This window comes from Hemiscyllium ocellatum, chromosome 7, assembly GCF_020745735.1.
Source record: "Hemiscyllium ocellatum isolate sHemOce1 chromosome 7, sHemOce1.pat.X.cur, whole genome shotgun sequence".
NCBI classification, from domain to species: Eukaryota; Metazoa; Chordata; class Chondrichthyes; order Orectolobiformes; family Hemiscylliidae; genus Hemiscyllium; species Hemiscyllium ocellatum.
Window position 1 is genome coordinate 52921502 of NC_083407.1, and position 22915 is coordinate 52944416.

Consider the following 22915-nt stretch of genomic DNA (forward strand, 5'->3'; position numbering starts at 1 on the left):
TAAAAACATATAAAAATCCAAAGTGAACAATAGAAAGGGAAATAACAATTTAACAAAGTTAACTTGTTGTTGTGATTTATTCGCTGAAAACAAGAGTTCAAAAGGTGCAACTAGTTACAATTTAATATATAAATAAAGATAAACAAGGAAGTTTCTCATGTCAAATATATAACATCAGTCAATCATGATCAGATTTGAAAATAATCCTTAGTGAAATTCATTCAGAAACTAATTTGAGAAATGTTCAATTTATTTCACTTAACATATATATCAGAAAGCCTGAAAAGAATTTTGACTTAAATGGTTAGCCTCAGAAACACATCAATAAGTTGAATGTATTTTCAGATATATTCCAAATCACTTCACCATACTCCATATTTGCAGCTCCCTGAATCAGTTAGATATTTATTAGTATCTTTGGAAACTTGCTCACTAATTTTCCTTTGCTACACAAAGCACCCAGAATCTTCTTGGCAATTAGTCTGAGAAATACAGAAAATTATTCAGTCTGCTCATGTAAGATTTTTAAAATATTTTGAGAGCATAAGAACTCTCTGCGGTGTGCAGCTTGCAAAAATCTAATAGGCAAAAATAGCTACTGGCAGGTTTAAAGGAAAAGAGCAGCAACATTTTCAAGTGGCTTTTCAGTGAGTTTAAATTAATACACAATGCTGAAATATTGTATTACGTTTTGCTTTTTAAATGGAATCTATAATTGACATACATCAGTTCATTTCCAAATAATGCATTCATCTTCTATCCTAAACTGCTACAACAGAAACAGAAATGAGGTCAAGATTTTATTTTAAATTTGTTCATGAGATGTGGGCAATGCTAACTAAGCCAGCATTCACTTCCATTCCCTGATATGGATATTGACAATGCCAGCAACCAACTGAGGACATATTTTAAAGCTCATTAATTTTAGAATATTTTTTTAAAAAGGTTACTCCACAAGTCAAGAAATACAATAATTCCTTCTACTTCAGTCTAAAAAAAATGAGGAGGACTCCATACCAAAGATTCTAGAATGTAAGGTGTGCATGATAGACAGGGGAGGAGACAACCAGCATTCCCTCTAAGTTTCTTATTAGTTGCAGTTGCCTTTAAGGTTTGTGCTTGACAGGACTTCTGGAACTGGAAGTCAATGCCACAATCTGCATGCCAATACCAAACACCACACGGGGAACATGTGTGCATACATTGGCTGGGCCACCCATGTTCACAAGGAATGCTGTGACAGTATTGTTTAAGGACAATTTTATAGTGCTGGAGAGGAACAATATTCAGAGGAACTTAAAGGTTGTTTCTTAGTTCTAACAAAATAGATTCTAAGTACCTCATATTACTGGGGGTATTCTATAAGCCTCCAGCAACTGCTAAAGATGAAAAGAAACATATATGCAAGGAAATTACTGAACAGTGCAAGACATGGAGGGTTTTAGAGAATTTGGGTTATCCGAATATAGACTGGGTAGTGCTGTAAAGGGTACAGATAGGAAAAGTTTTCTGCAACGTGTTCAGAGAATTTTCTATATCAGTATGTTTCCAGTCCAAAAAGGAAGCAAGCATTGCTGGACCTGATTTAGGGTAGGTGGATCAAGTGGTCAGCATGCCAAATGATTATAGTATCAAAAGATTTATATTGGCTATATAAAAAATAGTTCAGAGTAAAGATAATAAACTGGGGCCAATTTTAATAGGATAAGAACAGATCTGGCCCAGGTAAACTGGAAACAAATAGTGGCATACAAAACTGCTACTGAACATTATGGTAGCCTTGAAAGGAGATAGCTTAACTAAGTCAAGGTGCATTCCCATGAGGAGAAAAGATAGGATAAAGAAAGCTTGAGCTTCTTCCATGGTGATAGAGAGTAAAATGAAGCAGAAAAAAAAGTGTACATGAAAGATGTCAAGTTGATAATTCCAATGAGAACATGTAAAAAGCTGCGAGGTAAAGTGAAAATTGAAATAGAAGCAAAGGAAGCAAATGAGAAGAGTTAGTCATTCTCATCAACCATAGCGTAACCAAAAGGTCATTACTGACCATTTACATTTGCTTCGAGTCTTTAATGTCATAAAATGCCCCAAGGTGCTTCACAAAAGCATTACTGACTAAAATAAGACAACAAATTACCCAAATAAGATAATGGGACAACTGGCCAATAACTTAGTCAAATAGGTATATTTGATGGAGCATTTTCAAAGGAGTGAGATACAGAAACAAACAGATTTCTGAAGGGAATTCTTGAGCTTAGGAGTTGGACACCTGATGCCACAAAAAGTGGAGCAAATGAGTCAAATTTTAGAGGGTTGTAAGGCCACAGGAGGTTACAAAGGTACGAGAGGCAATACCCAAGAAAGGTCTGAGAAAAAGCAATCTTTCATAAAAATTAAAGTAAAAAGTAAGAGCAGAAATAGGCTATTGGCCCCATGAGCCTGCTCTGCCATTCATTATGACTGATTATCCAACTCAATAGCCTGTTCCTGCTTTATTCCTCATATCCTTTGATTCCTTTAGCCCCACGTACTATATTCAACTCCTCTCTGAAAACATACAAAGTTCTGGCCTTGAACGCTTTATGTGGTAGTGAATTCCACAGACTTACCACTCTCCAGGTGAAGAAATTTCTCCTCAGTTCAGTCCTATTTGATGTACCCTATATCCTTAGACTGTGACCCTTGGTTCTGGGCGTCAGGAATATCATCCCTACATCTAGTCCATCTCGTCCTGTTCAAATTTTATAGGTTTCATTCTCATTCGTCTAAAGATTATAGGATCCAGCGAATATAATCCTAACTGAATCAACCTCTCCTCATACGTCAGTCCCACCAATCCAGGAATTAGTTTGGGAAATCTTTGCTGCATTCCCTCAAAAGCAAGAACATCCTTCTTCAGTTAAGGAGACAAAACTGCACACAATATTCTAGGTAGGGTCTCATCAAGACCATGCATAATTGCAGCAACCATCATTGCTCTTGTACTCAAATCCTCTTGCTATGAAGGCCAACAAAATATTTGCCGCCTTGACTGTCTGCTGAACCTGTATGCTGATTTTCAAACAGTATATGAGGACACCCAGGTCTTGTTGCATATTCTCCTCTCAATTTATAACAACTTCTGTTAAGTCTGCCTTCCTATTTTTGATACCAGAACAATCTTTCATTTATCCACAGTATAACGCATCTGCCATGCATTTGCCCAGTCACTGCACTTGCCCGAAATGTAAAACATCTCTGTATTCATCTTCCTATCCAGCTTTGCCAATCTGCAAAATTGAAGATATTACATACAGTTTCCTCATTCAAATTAATTTATATTGTGAATAGCTGTGATATCCACTCATGTGATACCTCATTAGTCACAGCCTGCCATTCAAACACCTGGTTATGCCCACTCTTTTTTCCCCCTGTCTGCCAACCAGCTTCTATTCATCTTAATAAATAATCTCCAATTCCATGAATTTAAATTTTACACACAGATCTCTAATGTAGGACTTTGCCAAAAGCCTCTTCAAAGTCCAGATAAACCACATCTACTGGCTCCTCTCACCAACTCCTCTGGTTACCTTCTTGAAGAAATCTAATAGACTTGTCAAACATGATTTCCCTTTTGCAAGTTCATGCTGATACTGTCCAATCCTGTCACTGTCTTCCTGATGCTTAGCTATTAATTCATTCATAATGGACTGGTGCATTTTCCCCACTACCAATGACTGGTCTCTAATAGTCATTTTTCTCTCTGCCCTCCCTTCTTAAATAGATTGGTGATGTTAGCTACCCTTCAATCTGTAAGAAATTATCCAGATTCTATAGAATCTTGAAAGATAACTGCCAAAGCATCTACTATGTCAACTGCCAATTCCTCAAGGTATTGTCAGACCAAGAGCCAATGCTAATCAATGGACAAAAAGGTGATGGGTGAATAGGACTTGATGCAAATCAGGATTATGGGCAACTGAATTTTAGACAAACTCAAGTTTACAGTGTGCACGACGGATGGCCAAGTCAGGAGAGCATTAGAACATCCAAGTCTGAAAGTAACAAAGGTATGGACAAGCATTCCAAAACAAACTCGCTCATGGAAAAAATGGAGGTCAGCAAGTTTATGGAAGTTCAACTCAATGCTCTGATGATGTACTTAAAAGTACATTTTTGGTGACTCGTCTCAGGGTCAAAGAAAACAATACCATTACAAACAATTTGTTTTCTTTCAAATCAGGCCCTACAAGAAGAATGTAGTTGGTGGTTAAGGAGCAGAGTTTATGATAGGGGGCAAGACAGTAACTTTGATTTTCCGACTGCTTCACTAGAGTAAAATTTCTGCTCATCCAATGCTGGGTGTCATTCAAACTGACAGAAAAAAAAGGAGGCATTGGAGGGGCTGAGAGAGACAATTGAGAGACAGAACTGAACATCATCAATATAAATGTGAAAGCTGACACGTTTCTGTATAATGTTGCCAAAGGGCAGTATACAGATAAGAATTAGGAGACATCCAATAAGAGGTCTTTGGAGGACTTGAGAAATCATGGATCCAAAAGAGAATGTACTGAAGGTGGTTCTCGGGCTGCAATGGTAATCCCAAGCAGTGAGATAACATAGAGGATATGATTCAAATGTGTAAATGGCAGTAAACAGGTCATGTAGAAATAGCTTAGTTTATCTATAGTCACTTATGGTGTCTTTTATGAATTTGATAAGTGTTAGGTTAGTTCTTTGGCAATCAGTGTGGACATTTGGAACTCAGAAGTAAGGGGAAATTAGTCATAATTTCATAAATTTGATTCAGAGGTACTGATGAAAGATTTCCCCTAATAATAGCACTGTTGTTCCATAATAAAAAAGGAAAATTGATATTGCCCAATTATTTTTTATGCTTACTAGCCAAAATCAACTAACGTGACGTTCTTGCTGATAAATGTTGATTGGAATTTTTCTTTTTTTTTCCCTAGCCTAGTTCCTGCTGCGTTTTACAACTTAGTAACAAAAAGCATATAACAAGCATGAACTGAGTAAAATTACAACTTTCTATTTGAATAAAATTTTCTACAAAATCTAATTGAGTTTACTGAATATAATCGTACTGCCTGTGATATCAAAACAAGTCCATATCAAATCCTGTTAACAAAAATTCTTGTTTTTCAGACTGAATGGAGAAATCTTTGAACTGGGAATACTTAAAATATTCTTGAGTTTTTTTGGAACATGAAGAGACAATCAGTTGTTCTTAAATAGCTATTCCTCCTTTGATAACAGGTACAATTAAATGGATTTCCTAGGACATACTGATTTAGCTCTGTATCCACAGAATATCATTCCTATAGTAATCATTTGGAAAATATCATGAAATTAACAAGAGAGGTCATTACAGCACACAGTCACAAAAAGAGCAGGGACCTATTCTCCAGAAACATGCATGCATGGACTTGTCTATGCCCAGTCAAAACCCCTGGCACATTTCTGCTCATTATCTTTGACAGTTATAAAGACTTCAATAAAAGTACAATTTACAACAACAAGCTAAGATCCTCTACAGATTTTCATGCTTGGTACTATCATATCATTAATGCATTCTTTTTCCCAACTGCAGTGTTCAATTAGGGCATGCAAATTAAAAAGTCAGATAAAAAGTGTCGTAGGAATCCTTGATCCAAAATGGCCAAGCCCAAGCCCAACTAATTAGTACAATATATGCAAGGCTAAAAATGTGAGGTTCTACGTATTGTACGTTGTGTGCACCCAGAATGCATTGTACAGCCAGTTCACAAGCTGCCCCTTTATGATCATGTACTTGCATGGTCATGCAAAAAATAAAAGGTACCATGCATACAAATGGATATATGCACACCACAAAAATTAGAAGGGGCATGGTAAAGATCATGGTCTCAATGATAATAACTAGATCTTTTTAAATTATATGAAGTCCAAATGTCTTCAGCAGTAACATATCGGAAAATAAAATTTAAGTTTTGCTTTCTCAAGAACTGTTTGTTTTAGTCGTACAAACAAAAATGTTAATTTACTGATGGACACATTTACCTGGATAGATGGTTTGTTGAGATGTCCAAGATTTGATGTTGTTTGCCTCGGCTCATGTCCTAATACCATCATATTAGCATTGATCAGTCTGAAGGCATCAATAACAACCTATTTGAAGAAAACAAAGAAAACTCGTTTTATTTTAGCTTAAGAAAATGATAAAACCTTGATGTCACATCTGGCTCTGGCTTCTATCCAAACAAAGACTTAATGAAAAACCAAACAGAAGGAATTTCCTGCTGATTGTGTCATCGGCACACCACTTTATAACTTGTAATGCAAGGTGACATCAATTAAACACATAATTTGCATGGAGCATCAGTGGGTGAATGTATAGTTATGAAAGTTTGCTCATCTTACAGCCCAGTTATTTTAAGAATTCCTTACAACACAGATTTGGGAAGAAAGTAATATAATTGATTGATCTTGACTTGATACAATAACTGAATAGTCTATTGTTCTTGAATATATTTGCCAGCTAGATCTCATCTAATCAATATGAATGACAGGGAGTGAATAAGACTGAAAGTGAGCACAGGCTAAGGGATTATATGTAAAGCCCAGCACTGTCACATCAATGAAATGATCACAATACTCGAAATGACAAGAAAATTATAGCCAGCAAGCAACTCCCTCTTGCATTCTACTCTAGTCATATGCCTTTGCTTACCCTGCTCAAGTAAAGAGTCTGTCCCTTGTCTGATGGATTAAGACATCCCTCATCAGTGTCACAACCAGGACAAAAACAAAGCATGATAAACTGAAGGCAAGGTCATCTGTGATTTACAACAGGTTACTTTTTAGCTAGCTAGTTTTACAGTATCAATAAAATATTAATAATGAATATATTTTTACTTTTAGACAGTAATAACTTACTCATGCTATTCATACATAATAAAATGCTAAATATTTATTCTAAATATTCCACTTGAGTGACAATATCTGAAATAGAAATAAAATGGTAAAATATTCCTAGCTTATCTTCACATAAAATCATGGATTTTTAACCCAGCTCCTTCTAAATACCCTAATCCACAACAAGACTTCTCTCTGGTGACACAGGAAGCAATCTTTTTCCAGCTCAAGACTTTCAACGTCAGAGTAAATCAGCTTCTGCTATGGAAGAGAAAACACTCATCATCCACAGAGAAATACGTGGACAATCAGTGCAGTCATTAGGACTTTATTAGGCCATTTTGCCAAAGATATGTGTATTAATCATCCCATATGTATCCAATTTACCTCTCTGCGCTGTTTTAAACCATATTTTCATAAACTCTATTTATCAAGAAAATATTTCCAGTTTATATTTGATGAACCATGCAAACTATCAGTGTATGAGGAATAAAATAGCAACTGAGTACAGTGGTGTGTTAGAGATACTATATAACACAGATGGAAACAAACAGTCCAGCAAACTAAATTAAGAAAACAATATATTGAAAATTTGGTTAATTAACTATTAGTGGCTCAGTACTTTGGACATTTTAAAAATAAATTTGAATGTAGGACTAATACTGTAATAAGGCTAAACATTCTTATTAAAAAGGATATTAACATGAAATATGTTTACATGCAAACAAATTGTTCAAGTTATCTTTATGTTTCCAAGTTCATAAAATGTCCAATAATTTAGTCCTAATGGCATTTTTTGTTTTGTAACCTACTTTACCATCGAGTGATTGGAGAGAAAAACAAGGCTTTCACTTTGCTATACATTATTGGCATGTCAAAACAAAGCAAGAATATTATGAATAATTATATGCAAATTACATGCAAAGTCCAACTAGAATAGAATTTAAAACAATTCTAAAACCATTTTAAAAGTCATTCATAAATTAACTTTGATATCATTCACAACCTGCATAAGACATTACATACATGAGTTGAATGGGACACTTAATAAACACAACTATGATTAAATTTAATCTGCATTTCACCAGTTATAATTTTACACTCTCTCCATGGTTTCAAGTCTACTTTTTAAGACAAGATAAATTTTCAGGTATTTTAAATCAATTTATTCCTGGGTTCAAAAGAATGCCCTACTTCTCATCTGATTTTCATCATCTCAACATTAAACATAGACATCTTCAGGACTAAACTTTAACTGGCTAGAAAACAACTTTGAAATTAGCTTCTGACAAATTAAATTTGACTTTTGGGAAAGCCTCTTCCAACCACCAAGCCAACCAATGCATGATAGGATGCAGTAGAAAGATAAAAATAATTTGACTGTCAAAATAGCAAAAGAGAATGAATTTGATCAAGTCTAGAAAACAGAAACAAATAAAAGGAGGAAAAAGAAAAAATAAGACAAAATATTGAAATTATTTAGTTATAAAATAATGATACCAATAAGGCTAGTTCTAATGCTTAAGTAACTCTTTGTCCATTTAGTCTTTCATGATATATGGGTATGTTGTTCATCACTAATTGTGCTGGAATAGATCAGGCCATTTCAGAGGGCAGCTAAAACCCCATTATGTTGGTGTGGAGTCATATGCAGACAAGACCAGGTAAGGGTGACAGATTTTCTTCTTGAAGCACGTTCAATAACCAATCAAAAATAGCTTCGTGGTCATATTAGATTCTTTGATCAGTTATGATTACTTTAAATGGCTGTGGAAAGATTCAGAGTCTCAATATCCTAATTCATGTCCCTTCACAAAGCTGTTTATAAAAATAGGTCTACCAAAGTTTCATTTAAACTTTCAAAGTGATCTTCAAAGTTTCTCCATCTTTGCTCTGAGCAGTTCTTTTTATGTTTGCGATCCTGATTGCCATTCAGCTCATTGGGTCCACTCTGACGTTAGATCATGGCTATTACATTTCTCAGCCCCGTTCTCCTGCCTTTCCCCATATCCGTTGAGCCCATTACTCATCAAGAAACTATTTCTGTCTTAAATAGACTCAAAGACTTAGCCTCAAGGGTGCTCTGTGGCAATGGGTTCCACATATTTCCCACCCTCTGGTCGCCCCTTCATTTTGAGGCTGTGCCCTCAGGTCCTAGTTTCTCATACTACTGGAAACACCTTCTCCACCTCCATTCTATTCAGGCCTCTCAGAATTCTGCAAATGTCAACAGAACCCCCCCCCTCATCTTTCTAAACTCTTACTGAGCACAGACAAAGAATCCTCAACCACTCCTCATATCCCAGAAACATTCTTGCAGATTCTCCCTGATGCCTAAGGCCTTAGATACAGGGCATAAAACTGCTCACAAATATTCCAAAACCATCTACAGCCTCAGCAGCACACCTCTGTACTTGAATTGTAGTCCTCTCAAAACGAATGCTAACATTGTATTTGTCTTCCTAATTGCAAACGGAATCTGCATTTTAACCTTTAAAGAATCCTGAACCAGAACTCCCAAGTCCCTTTGTGCTTCAGATTTCCAAAGCCTTTACTCATTTAGAAAATAGTTTACACCTCTATACTTCCTGCCAAAGTAAATATCAACTTTGCCACATCACATCTTTTCATACTCTCATAGTCTAAGTCCTTCTGCAGCCTCCCCACTTCCTCAACACTACCTATCCCTTCACTTATCTTTGTATTATTGGCAAACGTAGCAATAGTGCCTTCAGTTCCTTCACCCAGATCGCTAATGTATAACATGAATTGTTGTGGTCCAAATACTGACCCCTGCAGAACTCCACGAGTTACTGGCTGTCTGGAAAAGACTGGTTTATCTCACTCCCTGCCATATGCTCATCAGCCAATCCTCCACTTTGCTCCAAATGAACTGGGCTCTAATTCGGCAGCTTTCTGTGTAGCATCTTATAAACGGTCTCCTAGAAGTTCAAATAGATTGTGTCTCATATGCTTGTTGCCTTCTCAAAGAATTCTAACAGATTTGATAGGCATGACCTTCCCTTGATGAAGGTTTATGGACTCCAAGTACTCTACAATCTTATCTTTACTAATGGTCTCTAAAGTTTTACCAACAGAGATCAGGTTAACCAGCCTATAAGTTCGTATATTCTGCCTCCATCCCTTCTTAAATGAAGGCGAGGATGTGTGTTTACATTAGCCATTTCTAGTCCTCTGGGACTCTTCCTGACGCCAGTAATTCCTGAAAGATCACCAGCAATGCCTCCCATTCTCAACTATCTCCTTCAGGACTCTGGGGTGTCGCCCATCCAGTCCAGGTGATTTATCTACCTTCAAATCTTGCAGATTCCCAACATCCTCTCCTCAGTGATGGCCACTACACACGCCTCTACCCCAAGACTCTCAAAGTTCTGGTTTGCAGTTGGTATCTTCCAGAGTGATGACTGTTGTAAAGTACCAACTTAGTTCATTTGCCATTTCTTTCTTCCCCATTACTACTTCTCTGGCCTCATTTTCCATGTCCATGCTTGCTTCTCTATGACCTTTAACACATCTAAACAGAAACTTGTGCAATCTTCTTTTATATTACTCACTAGCTGACCTTCATATTTTATCTTCTCCCCCTCTTACTGCTTTTTTTTTTAAGTTATCCTCTGCTGGTTTTTGAAAGCTTTCCAATCCTCTGGCTTCTATACTAACATTCACCACACTGTATGCTTTTATGCTACTCCTCATATCCCCTGTTAGCCATGGTTGCCTCACCCTTCCCTTAGGAGGTTTCTTCTTCCTTGGGATGAATTTCTGTTATGCCTCCTGAATTACCCTCCCAAATCTCCTGCCATTGCTGCTCACCATCTTTCCTGTTTGATAACCCTCCCAATTAATTTGGGCCAGCTTCTTCTTTATGTCTTTCCTGTATTCAAATTGCAATACTGTCACATCTGATTCATGTCTTTGTGCACATGGGCAATTGTTCTCTCTCCCTCCAGTGCCTGGAAGAAAGATGAAGGAGGTAAAACTATACTGGGTCTTTGAGCATTTTGCTTTAACTGAAGTGGGGGGGGGGGGGGGGGGGAATGGTGGTGGTGGGAGTGGGACAACAGTGAGAAGCTGAATAGGCTGGGGTATTTTTCTCTGAAGCATCAGAGACAGAGGGTCTTAGAAGTTTATAAAATCACAACTGGTATGGATAGGATGATTGGCCAAGGTCTTTTTGCTAGGGTGGGTGAGTCTAAAACTGGAGGTTTTAAGTTGAGAGGGACAGATTTAAAAAGGACCTAAGGGGTAACCTTTTGACACAGAAGATGCTGCATGTATGGAATGATCTGCCAGAGAAATTGCAGGAGGCAGGTACAATTACACCATTTAACAGGCACCTGGATGGGTATATGAATAGGAACGGTTTAAAGAGGACATAGGCCAAATGCTGACAAATGGGACTAAGGCAGATTGGGGTTTCTGTTCGGCACAGATGAGTTTGACAGAAGATCCTGTTTCTGTACTGTACAACTCTATGACTCTGTTCCAAGGTTTTGACCAGCTGTTCCATCTCCTCAAGAGGCCTGATGTCCAATTTTCTTTGTTAACATGCCTGTAAAGTGTCTCAGGATTTTTAATTAAAGACATTTAACAAACAAAAGTCACTGTTAAGTTATACGTTTTTAACTGTACAAAATTGATGATATTAAAATTTTAAATTATATTTTGGCTTTTTTAAAATTCAGTGCCAGTACTAAGCTAGTACAAGATGGACTCAAAATGGGCAATCATTATATTAAGAATCTTTACTGGCAAAAAAATAAACTCCATCTACATTTGAGGCAAAATTTGTAATGAACTCTCAAAACTGGTCACAGCTATGCAAACACAACTTCCTTGTACAATATCATTCACTAATACTGGTAATTAAAAAGGTTTATCAACAATACTTAAATCCTCCAAAAAAAAACAGGATGAATTCACTCAAAACATATCCAGAAATGGAAATATTTAATGTAAATGTATCCAATTACAATAGCAAATCCTTAGAAATAAATCATACATAAATAATTATTACTGTTAAATAAAGAAAACAGTAAAAAATAATTCATTTCCATCAGTTTATAGAGAACTTGGCGAGTTTTGAGAAGATTTGTAGTTCAGGTTGAGGTTCTGTATGAAAGTTTGCTTGCTGAACTGCAAGTTTCATTTTCAAATGTTTCATCACCATACTAGGTAGGATCATCAGTGAGCCTCCAATGAAGCACTGATGTTAGTGACTTGGTTTCAAGTTGTGTTTAGGATTCCTAGGGTTGGTGCTGTCATTTCCAGTGGTGGTCAGTTCCTGTTCTTTTTCTCAGAGGGTGGTAAATGGGTACAAGTCGATGTGTTTGTGCCATGTTTCTAGGAATTCTCGTGCATGTCTCTGTTTAGCTTGTCCTAGGATAGATGTGTTGTCCCAATCGAAGTGGTGTCCTTCCTCATCTGTATTGAGGATACTAGTGATAGTGGGTCATGTCTTTTTGTGGCTAGTTAATGTTCATTATTCTGGTGGCTAATTTTCTGCCTGTTTGTCCACTGTAGTGTTTGTCACGGTCTTTGCAAGGTATTTTGTCAATGACACTAGTTCTGCTTATTGTCTGTATGGAGTCTTTCAAGTTCATTGATACTGTTTTAGTGCGATGGTGGGTTTGTGGGCTACCATGATGCCAAGAGGTCTGAGTAGTCTGACAGTCAGTTCCAAGATGTCTCTGATGTAGGGGAGAGTGGCTAGAGTTTCTGGATGCGTTATGTCTGCTTGTTTGGGTTTGGTGTATTCGAAAAGAACGGGTACCCAATTAAAACAGTCCGTCGATTTCTCAGCAACAAATCCAAACAAGCAGACAAAATGCGTCCAGAAACCCTGGCCACTCTCCCCTTTGGATGGCAGGGGATTCAGCAACAGAAAATGTCATTAAAATGGTAAAGCAAAATGGTTAGCTACTCTGTTGTTGGAGATGGGCATTATCTAACTTCAGACCTATTGTCAATGGTACAGACTGCAGTAACATTTCAAAGTACTGAATTTAATTAGTGTGTTATAAATTGGTGAAAGTTTTATTCATCCCAAGCTGCAAATTTGGCATTTACATAGTCTTTCTCATTACTACACCTTCATCATTACTTTCAAATCAAGACTCCTTGTACAGTCCAGTACACTAACACATTATATTCCCAGGCTCAAAAATTATGGAACACCTACAACATCCATTATTTTGCTTTCTTTAATACTGACCAGAGGCAAAAACATACAAATGCTTTATGTAGCAACAAAAATTGATCTCGTAGTTCCATTGAAATTCAGCTCGAAGGCACAAACTAAACTGGTCTTTTATTAAATACACAGGAATGTGACCTGGCCCATCAAGTCTTCAGTATCATTAGATATCATAGCTCATTTGATTACTCTACATTACTGCCTGAACTGAAAACCTTTCACCCACCTGATTAGCAAGACTCTATCTCTGCCTTAAAGTATATGCAAAGAATCTGCTGCCATGGTCTTACAGGAAGAGAGTTCATGACTTTGAGAGAAAAGGATTCTCACCTTGGACTTCAATAGTTGATCCTTCCATTTTAAGCAGTACCCATAGTTCGAGGCTGGCCCACGCCCACCCTGCTAAAACTCCTCAGGATCTTATCTTTCAAGCAAGTCACTTGATACTTTTCTAAACTCTTGTGGATACAAGCCTAGCCTATCCAACCTTTCCAAATTGAACTCGATCCAGCAATTACATCAAGAGACCAAGGCGAATTACCTGCATCCTAAACTTGTGGTTATTGCATTAGGACACCCAAATCTCACTGTATTTCAAAGCTTTACAATCTCTCACCATTTAAATAGTTTTTTTTTAATTCATCCTACCAAAGTGGACAATTTCACTTTTTTGCACATTACACTCCATTTGCCACTCTTTGCTTTATCTAAATCATTTTATAGCTTCCTTATGTTCTCTTTGCCACTTACTTTCCCACCTATCATTGTCACCAGCTAATTTGCAACCATATCTTCAGTCCTTTCATCCAAATCATTTATATAAATTGCAAAACGTTGAGGTCTCAATGCTGGCCCCTGTGGCGTACTACTCAATGCATCTGGCAAAACTGGCAATTACCTATTCTTGCCAATCATTTCCTAGGTTAGCCAAACTTCTGCCCATGCTAATACGTTACTCCATACAATGAATTTTTATTTTCCTGTTGTATGGCACTCTAACATACGCCTTCTGAAAATACTGTATATCCGCTGGCTCCCTTTATCTACATGTTGTTTTCTCAAAAGCTCCAAATGAATTGGTTAAAGGTGATTCCTTTTATAATACCACAGTGACTCTGTCAAATTACCAAGAATTTTTTCTTCACCTATGGCTTTAATAACTTCTAACATCTTCCCAATGACAGATTTTCAGCTAACTGACCTATAGCTATCTGTTTTCTACTCCCTAATCGTCTCAAAAAATGGAGTTACATTTGCTATTTTCCATTCAAAATGGAACCTTCCCCAAAGGCAAATTAAAACTCTCTCATAAGCCACCCTTTAAGAACAGAAGGTGATATCCATCAGGATCCAAGAACATGTCAGTTTTCAATGCCAATAATTTGTTCTGTACTAATTCAAATGGCGATTTATAATTTGAGTCCCTCCCTTCATGTCATGATTTGCAGATATTTCTGTTATGTTACTCATATCCTCTACAGTAAAAACTATTGCAAAAACCTGCTCTATTCAAGTGCTATTTCTTTATTTTTCCGTTATTAATTCCTATTCCAAAGGACCAGCACTCACTTTGTTAAGTCTTTCTTTTTGAATATCTAGATACTGTCATGAACCCTTTCAAATTTCTAGCCAGCTGCCACACATTTTAATGTTTCATTCCTTATTAATCTTTCAGTCAGCCCTTTACTGATTTTGATATTGTAACCAATCTTCTGACCTGTCATCCACATTTGCACAATTCTATGTTCTTTTTACATTTATGTGCTAATTTTTTTTAAGTTAGCCACAGATGGTGGGTAGTCCACTTACAATTTTTCTTTCTTGTTCAAATAGATTTATTGTGCATTCTGAAATATTCCCTTTAATGTCTGTGCATGCATCCCTGTTTACCTTAGCCTAATCATAACTAACTTTGCAAGTATGAAGAACTCATGTTATATGCATATGATTGGGACTTTTAGAATCATAGATTCCCTACAGTGTGGAAAAAGGCCATTTGGCCCAACAAGTCCACACCAACCCTCTGAAAAGTAACCCAACCAGAGCTATTCCCCTACACTTTTTACATTACATTTCTGTTTGGGAGGAGAAAATGAAGACTGCAGATGCTGGGAGATCAGAGTCAAAAAGTGTGGTGCTGGAAAAGCACAGCCAGATTTAAATAGGCATTTCTTGCTGATCTGAAATATTGTATTTTGTTCACAGAATGTTGACATATTGATAATTCTCTCTCTAAATTACAACTTGCAAGTTTTTCCAAATTCATAACCGCACAAACATGCTTTTAAGAAAACCATTATCGGTTCAGTTAGCTCTGGGAAAGAACTAATTTTGATTTTTTCTGCTGGTTATCACTGCCTGCAGCTGGGCAGACCAATAGATTTTTACTTCTCAGGTTTGCTAAATTCATGTTAAAGGTCTGTTTTCTTGTTGAATAAATTTGGTTCTTATGCTGCTGTGTACTTTATACAACTAGACTCTAATGGCACCTTTAGTCTAAGCAGCACCCACAGATCAAAACACAGGACTAAGTGGGGGCTGATGATGCTATTTACATATGTGATTCCTGCTGTCGTCTTGTTAGTAGCTTTAATATAATGGAAGACCTTGTCTGGTTTGTAATTAACACATCTTTATTGCAGAGATGTTTGGAAGTGATTGCTGTGAATTACTGGTAGCAAGATAAACATAAGCATACACCATTTTATGTCATGAGAGCAATTTTGTAACCAAGATCAATATACTGTGATGCAATATTCAGAAGAAACTGAATTAAATTTATATAATCTGTATCTTGCCAAATGTATACTCTCATTTTGACCTCAATTGTAATTAGCCTACAAAAATAAGGACTTGTTTGGTGTTATTCTTTACAGCTTGTCTACAATATAAGCAAATTTGCAGGAGAATCACAATAAAAAAGCTTTTTTAAAAAAACTTCAAAATAAAATTAAGCTTTCCAACATTCTGCATTCAGCATTATTGAAAACAGAAAATGACAATGATTACATAAACTATGACATTTCAGAAGTTGTAAAATAAGAAGCTAAAGCAAAATCAAAACTAAGACAATTTCTCATAAGGAAAATTCATACAAACAAAATCAAAACATTGAAACATTCAATATAAACTAAAAAGCATTACTGGTATCTGCCAGTCTGTAAAAAGATTAATGTGCCATCTAAAACTTCTTTTATCACCCACAACCAGCCAGTTATCATCTACTCAGTTTACTGCTGCTTACTTTAAAAAATAAGCGAAACGTGTGACCTTGAAAGTGTAGCTACGGTTGTGAGACCATTTGGTTATTTATGCTGCAATGCACTGTCAAGCATCCAGAAGTGAAAAACATCATTCTCTGTCCTCTGTAAGCCCACAGCATAAAAAATTCAGATAAATCTTACTTTTCAAGCCATTTCTGATGAAAAGCACACTGAAATGAAACTGACTTATGCCAAATGAATATCATTGAATCACTGTGATTGCGAGTTTGAAGTTTGAAACAGTGAAATTATTTATAGCTTAGGAAAACATATTCCTAAGAGTAAGAAGTGTATGCATTTTCTTGTATTTTCCTTAGAGATTTCTTTGCTTTGTGTCCTCATTAATATGAACTTTAAAAGAGTGGATTGTAGGGTGGTGATCATCATCTCAACTTATACTGGGATCCAAGAAGCTTCACTAGAAGTATTCTGTAATTATTCACCTTCATATAAGTGAAAGGACAACAGCAAGTCTTGTGAATGCTCCAAAAATTGAAACATTGAGCCTGATTGAAATAAGTAAAAATTTCAACGTCTGTTTCTCTTTCACTTTTTGGTCTCAAAAAGCATAGATAAGAAAACAAATTAGAGATTACTTGGGTGCTACTGTGTCACTCAGTATACTTCTGCCAAAAGGCAGTAAAATGCCATGCAGTCACACTACTTTGTTTAGATAAAAGCAAATAAGCAATGGTATAACCATTTCCAAATCCCGATAATCAAAATAATGGGATATCTCTCCACAGACTAGATATTCATTCATGTAAATGCTATGGCCTTTACAGACCTCAGCATAAACATACTTAGGCCTTAAATCTCAAAAATCCCGTGACCACCTCCAAGGCATGCATCAAGAGGGTGAGGGAGTATTCACCGCATGCCTAAAAGAGCATAGCTGCAAAATTCCAGCAGCAGATCTGCACAATATAGTACAAAAGTTTACAATTAGTAAGATTGATCAAAAGTATCTATCACTAAGTTGCAGACTTGCAACCTTTCAATTTAGAAAAGGCTGTTGTGGCACAGTGGCAGTGACACTACCTCTGGAGTGAAAGGCTTGGGTTCAAGTCCCACCTACTCCAGAGATGTGTAATAATATCTGATTAGAATAATACATTAAATAAAAAAAGCTCTTGCTGCTTTTCCATGACAACATAGTCCAACAAATCAGAGATGAGGGTGCTCCAGCTTCGTCCCACAGTCCAAAGATGTGCAGGTTAGGTGAATTGGCCATGCTAAATTGCCTCAGTGTTCAAGGTGTGTAGGTTAGGTGCATAGTTAGGGATAAATGTCAAGTAATAGGGTAGGGGAATGGGTCTGAGTGGATTATTCTTTAAAGGGTCAGTGTGGACTTGTTGGGCCTAATGGCCTGTTTCCACATTGTAAGGTTTCTATTCTATGATTCTAAGATGAATTGAGAGTTTCCTTTCTCAAGCTGGTTTTCCTCCAGTTCAGTCCTAAAGAGTGCACAATGAACCACAACAACAGAAAAACATCCCAATTTTACCTCTCTTTTCAGCATGGTTTAAGTTCTCTATTACCAGATAGAAGAACCACCAGGTTCCAACTACAATAGAAAATTCAGCAAGATATAAATGGATCATTATTATGAAAAATATCTTTCGAACAATTATTCTGATTAAGGTCACAAAAAGAAATATTACATTCTAAAAGGGGGGGAAAGAAATAATCAGGAAATTCTGGACAGATTAGTTTTAGGATTGAGTAAATTTTTAAACTCTATAAAATGGAATGAAATTAGGTTAGCAGTAGGTGCAACGAAAGCTGAAGGAAAGTACAGTGGAAAACAGAAGAAAATTTAGTTTCTATCACAAAAACCAAGAACTTTGAATATTTATGTAATATGAATTAGCAGAGACTTTAAATGCTGAAAGATTACCAGCAGAGGTTAGACAATCAATCAGCAACAAGTAATCTTAAACCAGGATTAACAATAAAAAGGAGGGTTTTCAGAGTAAATGTTTTCAAGAAGTTATCAGAACATGAATGGCTATCACAAGTCAAAATTGAGATAGAGCGTGTCATTTCAAGGAGAATTAACCAAGTATTTGTAAAGCATTTGAGACAGAATGGGGATAGGTTAGATTAAGTAGTTCCAGTTGAAGATCCAGCACCAACAGTGATCTTACAGGTCAAATGGCTCAGTTAGCTGGATAGCTGCTTTGCAATGCAGAGTGATGCCAATGATGCGGGTTCAACTCCTGCACTGACTGACGTTATTGTGAAGGACTCTCCTTTTCAATTTCTCCCCTTACCTGAGCCATGGTGATTCTCAGATTAAACCCATAACCTGTAATCTCCCCATAATGCTAGCCCTATGGTCTGGCAGCAATAAGGCAACTTTAGCTTTACTGCTTCTGTAGATGGTAAGTTCAAACATTAATCTTAAGAGTTACCTCTAAAGAGTTACTTAAAAATTTAGGGAGGTTCCACAGTCATCAATTGTCACATACTCCTACCTATGGGTCAGCAGTAAGAAGAAGGTGCTGTAAATGTGTTGCTGGTCAAAGCACAGCAGGCCAGGCAGCATCTCAGGAATAGAGAATAGAGATGCTGCCTGGCCTGCTGTGCTTTGACCAGCAACACATTTGCAGCTGTGATCTCCAGCATCTGCAGACCTCATTTTTTACTAGTAAGAAGAAGGTGGTCTGACAGCTCCAACACACCCGTGCAGGAAATCAAATCAGTGACATCATGGGAAAGACATGAGTTGATTGGTTAGTCAATAGTTGCTGTGAGGGATTGTGTTGGATTTAACAGTGCATGCAAAATAACTTGGTAAACTTTACATCTATAAGGATAACAAGTAAAATAATGTTCCTGAGTAAACAAAGTTAAAATAAAATGAAGAGTAACAAGAAGACGGAGTACTGGGCTAATGGTCGGATACTTGGTAGCGTGGATGAGCAGAGGGATCTTGGTGTCCATGTACACAGATCTCTGAAAGTTGCCACCCAGGTAAATAGTGCTGTGAAGAAAGCATATGGCGTACTGGCTTTTGTTGGTAAAGGAATTGAGTTCGGGAGTCCTGAGGCCATGTTGCAGTTGTATAAGACTCTGGTGCGGCCACATCTGGAGTATTGAGTGCAGTTTTGATCGCCATACTACAGGAAGGATGTGGATGCACAGGAACGGGTGCAGAGGAGGTTTACCAGGTTGCCTGGTATGGTAGGAAAATCGTATGAGGCAAGGCTGAGGCACTTGGGGCTGTTTTCATTGGAGAAAAGAAGGTTTAGGGGTGACTTGATAGAGGTGTACAAGATGATTAGGGGTTTAGATAAGGTTGACAATGAGAACCTTTTTCCACGTATGGAGTCAGCTATTATGAGGGGGCATAGCTTTAAATTAAGGGGAGGTAGGTATAGGACAGATGTTAGGGGTAGATTCTTTACTCAGCGAGTCGTGAGTTCATGGAATGCCCTGCCAGTAGCAGTGGTGGACTCTCCCTCTTTATGGGCATTTAAACAGGCATTGGATAGGCATTTGGAGGATAATGGGCTAGTGTAGGTTAGGTGGGTTTGGGTCGGCGCAACATCGAGGTCCAAAGGGCCTGTACTGCGCTGTATTTTTCTATGTTCTATGGAAAGTAATTAAGAAAGATCAGGGCAGCTCAATCATGTGAAACGCATAAAGTTGTGGATACTATATATATGTGTAAACAATATCACCAGCGGTAGAAACTGGAGCTCCAGTTTTTGGATCTTGTCAAGTAGTTTAAGCAATATCTGTGTGGCTGAGAGCTACATGGATACCATGTTCAAAGAGGAGGTCATACCACAGGCCAGGAGCACGCTGACAGAAAGAGTATGGGTGAGCACCAGACAGTCTAAGAGAATTAAGTATAGTACACGATTCCCAAGGTCCTGCTTGCTCATCAGTTTTTGATTTTAAAGAGAGAGAGAAGAATGTTGGCTCCTTGGAAAAGTGCAGCCAAAGCCAGGTTTGCAGTACCATAGATGGTTCAGCTGTATGGATGGACAGTAAGAAGAGGGGAATAACAACAGTGACAGGACATTCGCCAGAACATGTACACACACGCACATACAGCCACACTGTGGTTCATTTTGGTACCAATGATTTTGGTATGAATGGGAATAAGGCCCAGGAAGATGATTTTAGGGAGCCAAGGAGGACAAAATGCAAGATCTCCATTAACTTCCAGCCTGAATTGTGAGAGTACAGAAATTAGAAAATTGAGCAATGAACTCATGGCTGCCTTGGAAAGCTGGTGATGAAGGAGGGAAGACATCAGATTTCTGAGGAATCAGAACCAGTTTTGGATAGCAGGACCTGGACAAATAATCTTACAGGAAAAACTGTTGGGGTCGGTTTAAATTAGATTGGAACAAATTGGGAACTGAACGGCAGATTCAGATGGGACAAATTCAAAGCCAGATTGAGGAAAGAATAAATCACCAAGTTAAAACTGCCAAAAAGTTTGTAAATATAAATAAAGCAAAAAACGTTAAAAATGCAAAAGAAATTTGGCCATTAAAATGTCAAAATGGAAATGAAAAGAGCTCAGCAAACAAAACCAATGTGCTGAGGGTACTGGTTAATCTAGCAGCATGACACCATTGTTAGAACAGAAACCTGGCTGAAAGGCAGAAGTGCAGCTCAATATCCGAGGATTGTAGCATTTTCAGGCAGGCTGAAGGGAGGTTGAAAAAAAGGCAAGATATAGCATTATTGGTTAATGGTGCAGCTGTGAGGAAGGATGGCATACAGAATGAATCATCAGAGGAGTCCATATGGGTTAAGCTGAAAATTAAAAATAAGGGGCAGTCACACTGCAAGAAATGTACTATAAAAGAACAAAGACAGAACAGGAATTAAAGTTCTAAATGAGGGAAGACAAATTTTATGAAGCTCAGTGTGATCTGGCAAAGGTGGACTGTGTACAGCTATTTTAAGGAACACCAGTGACAAATCAGTGGGATGGATTCAGAAGCAAGGTTCTATAGGTACAGTGTAGACATGTCCCCACAAAGAAAAAGGCTGGGACTGTCAAATCCAGAACACCCTATCTGCTGTTGAATAGCCAGGAAAGATAAAATAGAAAAAGAAACCTTACAACAGTCACAAAAAACATAATACTGTCAAAAGCTAAGATGGTGGTTTCAATAAAGAGTGCAGGACAACATACTGACAGCAGCACCAGGCATACCTAAAAATAAGGTGTCAACCTGGTGAAGCTACAAAACAGCATACGTGCATGCCAAGGAGCATTAGCAGTAAGTAGTAGACATAGCGAAGCAATTCCACAACCAAACAATCAGATCTAAGCTCTGCAGTCCCGCATTTATTCATGAACTAAGGTGGACAATTAAACATCTCACTGGAGCTGGATAACCTTTTCTCGATGATGGAAAAGCATAGCATGTCAATGTAAAACTTAAGACTGAAGTATTCATAACCTTTGTACAAAAGTCACAGAGCACAGAAAAGGCCCCTCTGTCAATTGAGTCTGCACCAGTATAACTACTTCTAAAGGCACTTTAATCCCAAATTCCTGCACTTGTCCAATACCTTTGAACATTATGATATTCCAAGTGTTCATCCAAATAATTTTTAACGGATGCAAGGTTTCTGGCCTTCACTACTGTCCCCCAGGCCATGCATTCCAAATTACCACCACACTGAGTGAAAATGATTCTCTCCCACCCCCCAAATCCCCTCAATCTCCTGCGCCCCCCCCCCCCCCCCCCACCACCACCACCACCACCCTAACACTATGCTCACGATAGGCCTCTCATCCAAGGGGAATAGCTGCTCATTTTTCATTCCATCTATACCCTTCACTGCTCAAAAGAATCCAAGCCTATCTAGTTTCTCCTTATAGCTAAATTTCTCCATTCCAGGCAACATGCTGGCAAACCTCCCCTATAACGTCTCTAGTGCTAGCATATCCTTCTGGCAGTGAAGCGACCAGAACTGCACACAGCTGTAGTATGAACAATGCTCAGTACAACTCCAATATTACTTCTTTGCTCTTATACTCTCTGCCACGACTGATCAAAGCAAGTGTACCATATGCCTTCTTAACTATCCTATTCACATGCCCGACAGACTTCAGGGATCTGTGAATAGTTACCCAAGATCCCTTTGTTCCTCTAAGTTACCCAGTGTCCTGACATTCATTAAATACTTCCTCGTCTTGCCGTTTCTTCCAAAGTGTATCATTATGCACTTATTAGGGTTAAATGCCATTTGCCATTAGTCTGCCCATCTGACCAAGCCATCTATATCTTCCTGTAACCCACAAACATCATCTTCACTTCTAATCACTCTACCAATCTTGGGGTCATCTGTAAACATGCTTAATATGCTTCCCACATTTTCATCTATATCATTTGTGTACATTACAAACAATAAGGGTCAGAGAGTCATAGAAATGTACAGTATGGAACAGATCTTTCGGTCCAACCTGTCCATGCCGACCAGATATCCCAACCCAATCTAGTCCCACCTGGCAGCTCCTAGCCAATATCCCTCCAAATCCTTCCTATTCATATAC

At 37.7% G+C, this 22915-nt stretch overlaps 1 protein-coding gene across 2 annotated transcripts in view; it reads right to left on the bottom strand.

Moving 5' to 3' along the window:
• psmd14 (proteasome 26S subunit, non-ATPase 14) overlaps positions 1 to 22915 on the bottom strand; it is a 106166-nt gene that overhangs the window by 19638 nt on the left and 63613 nt on the right. For both annotated transcript variants that reach the window (XM_060827883.1, XM_060827886.1), the window contains exon 7: positions 6043 to 6150. In XM_060827883.1, the coding sequence (XP_060683866.1) occupies positions 6043 to 6150 (108 nt within the window). The remainder of the gene's footprint in view (positions 1 to 6042; positions 6151 to 22915) is intronic.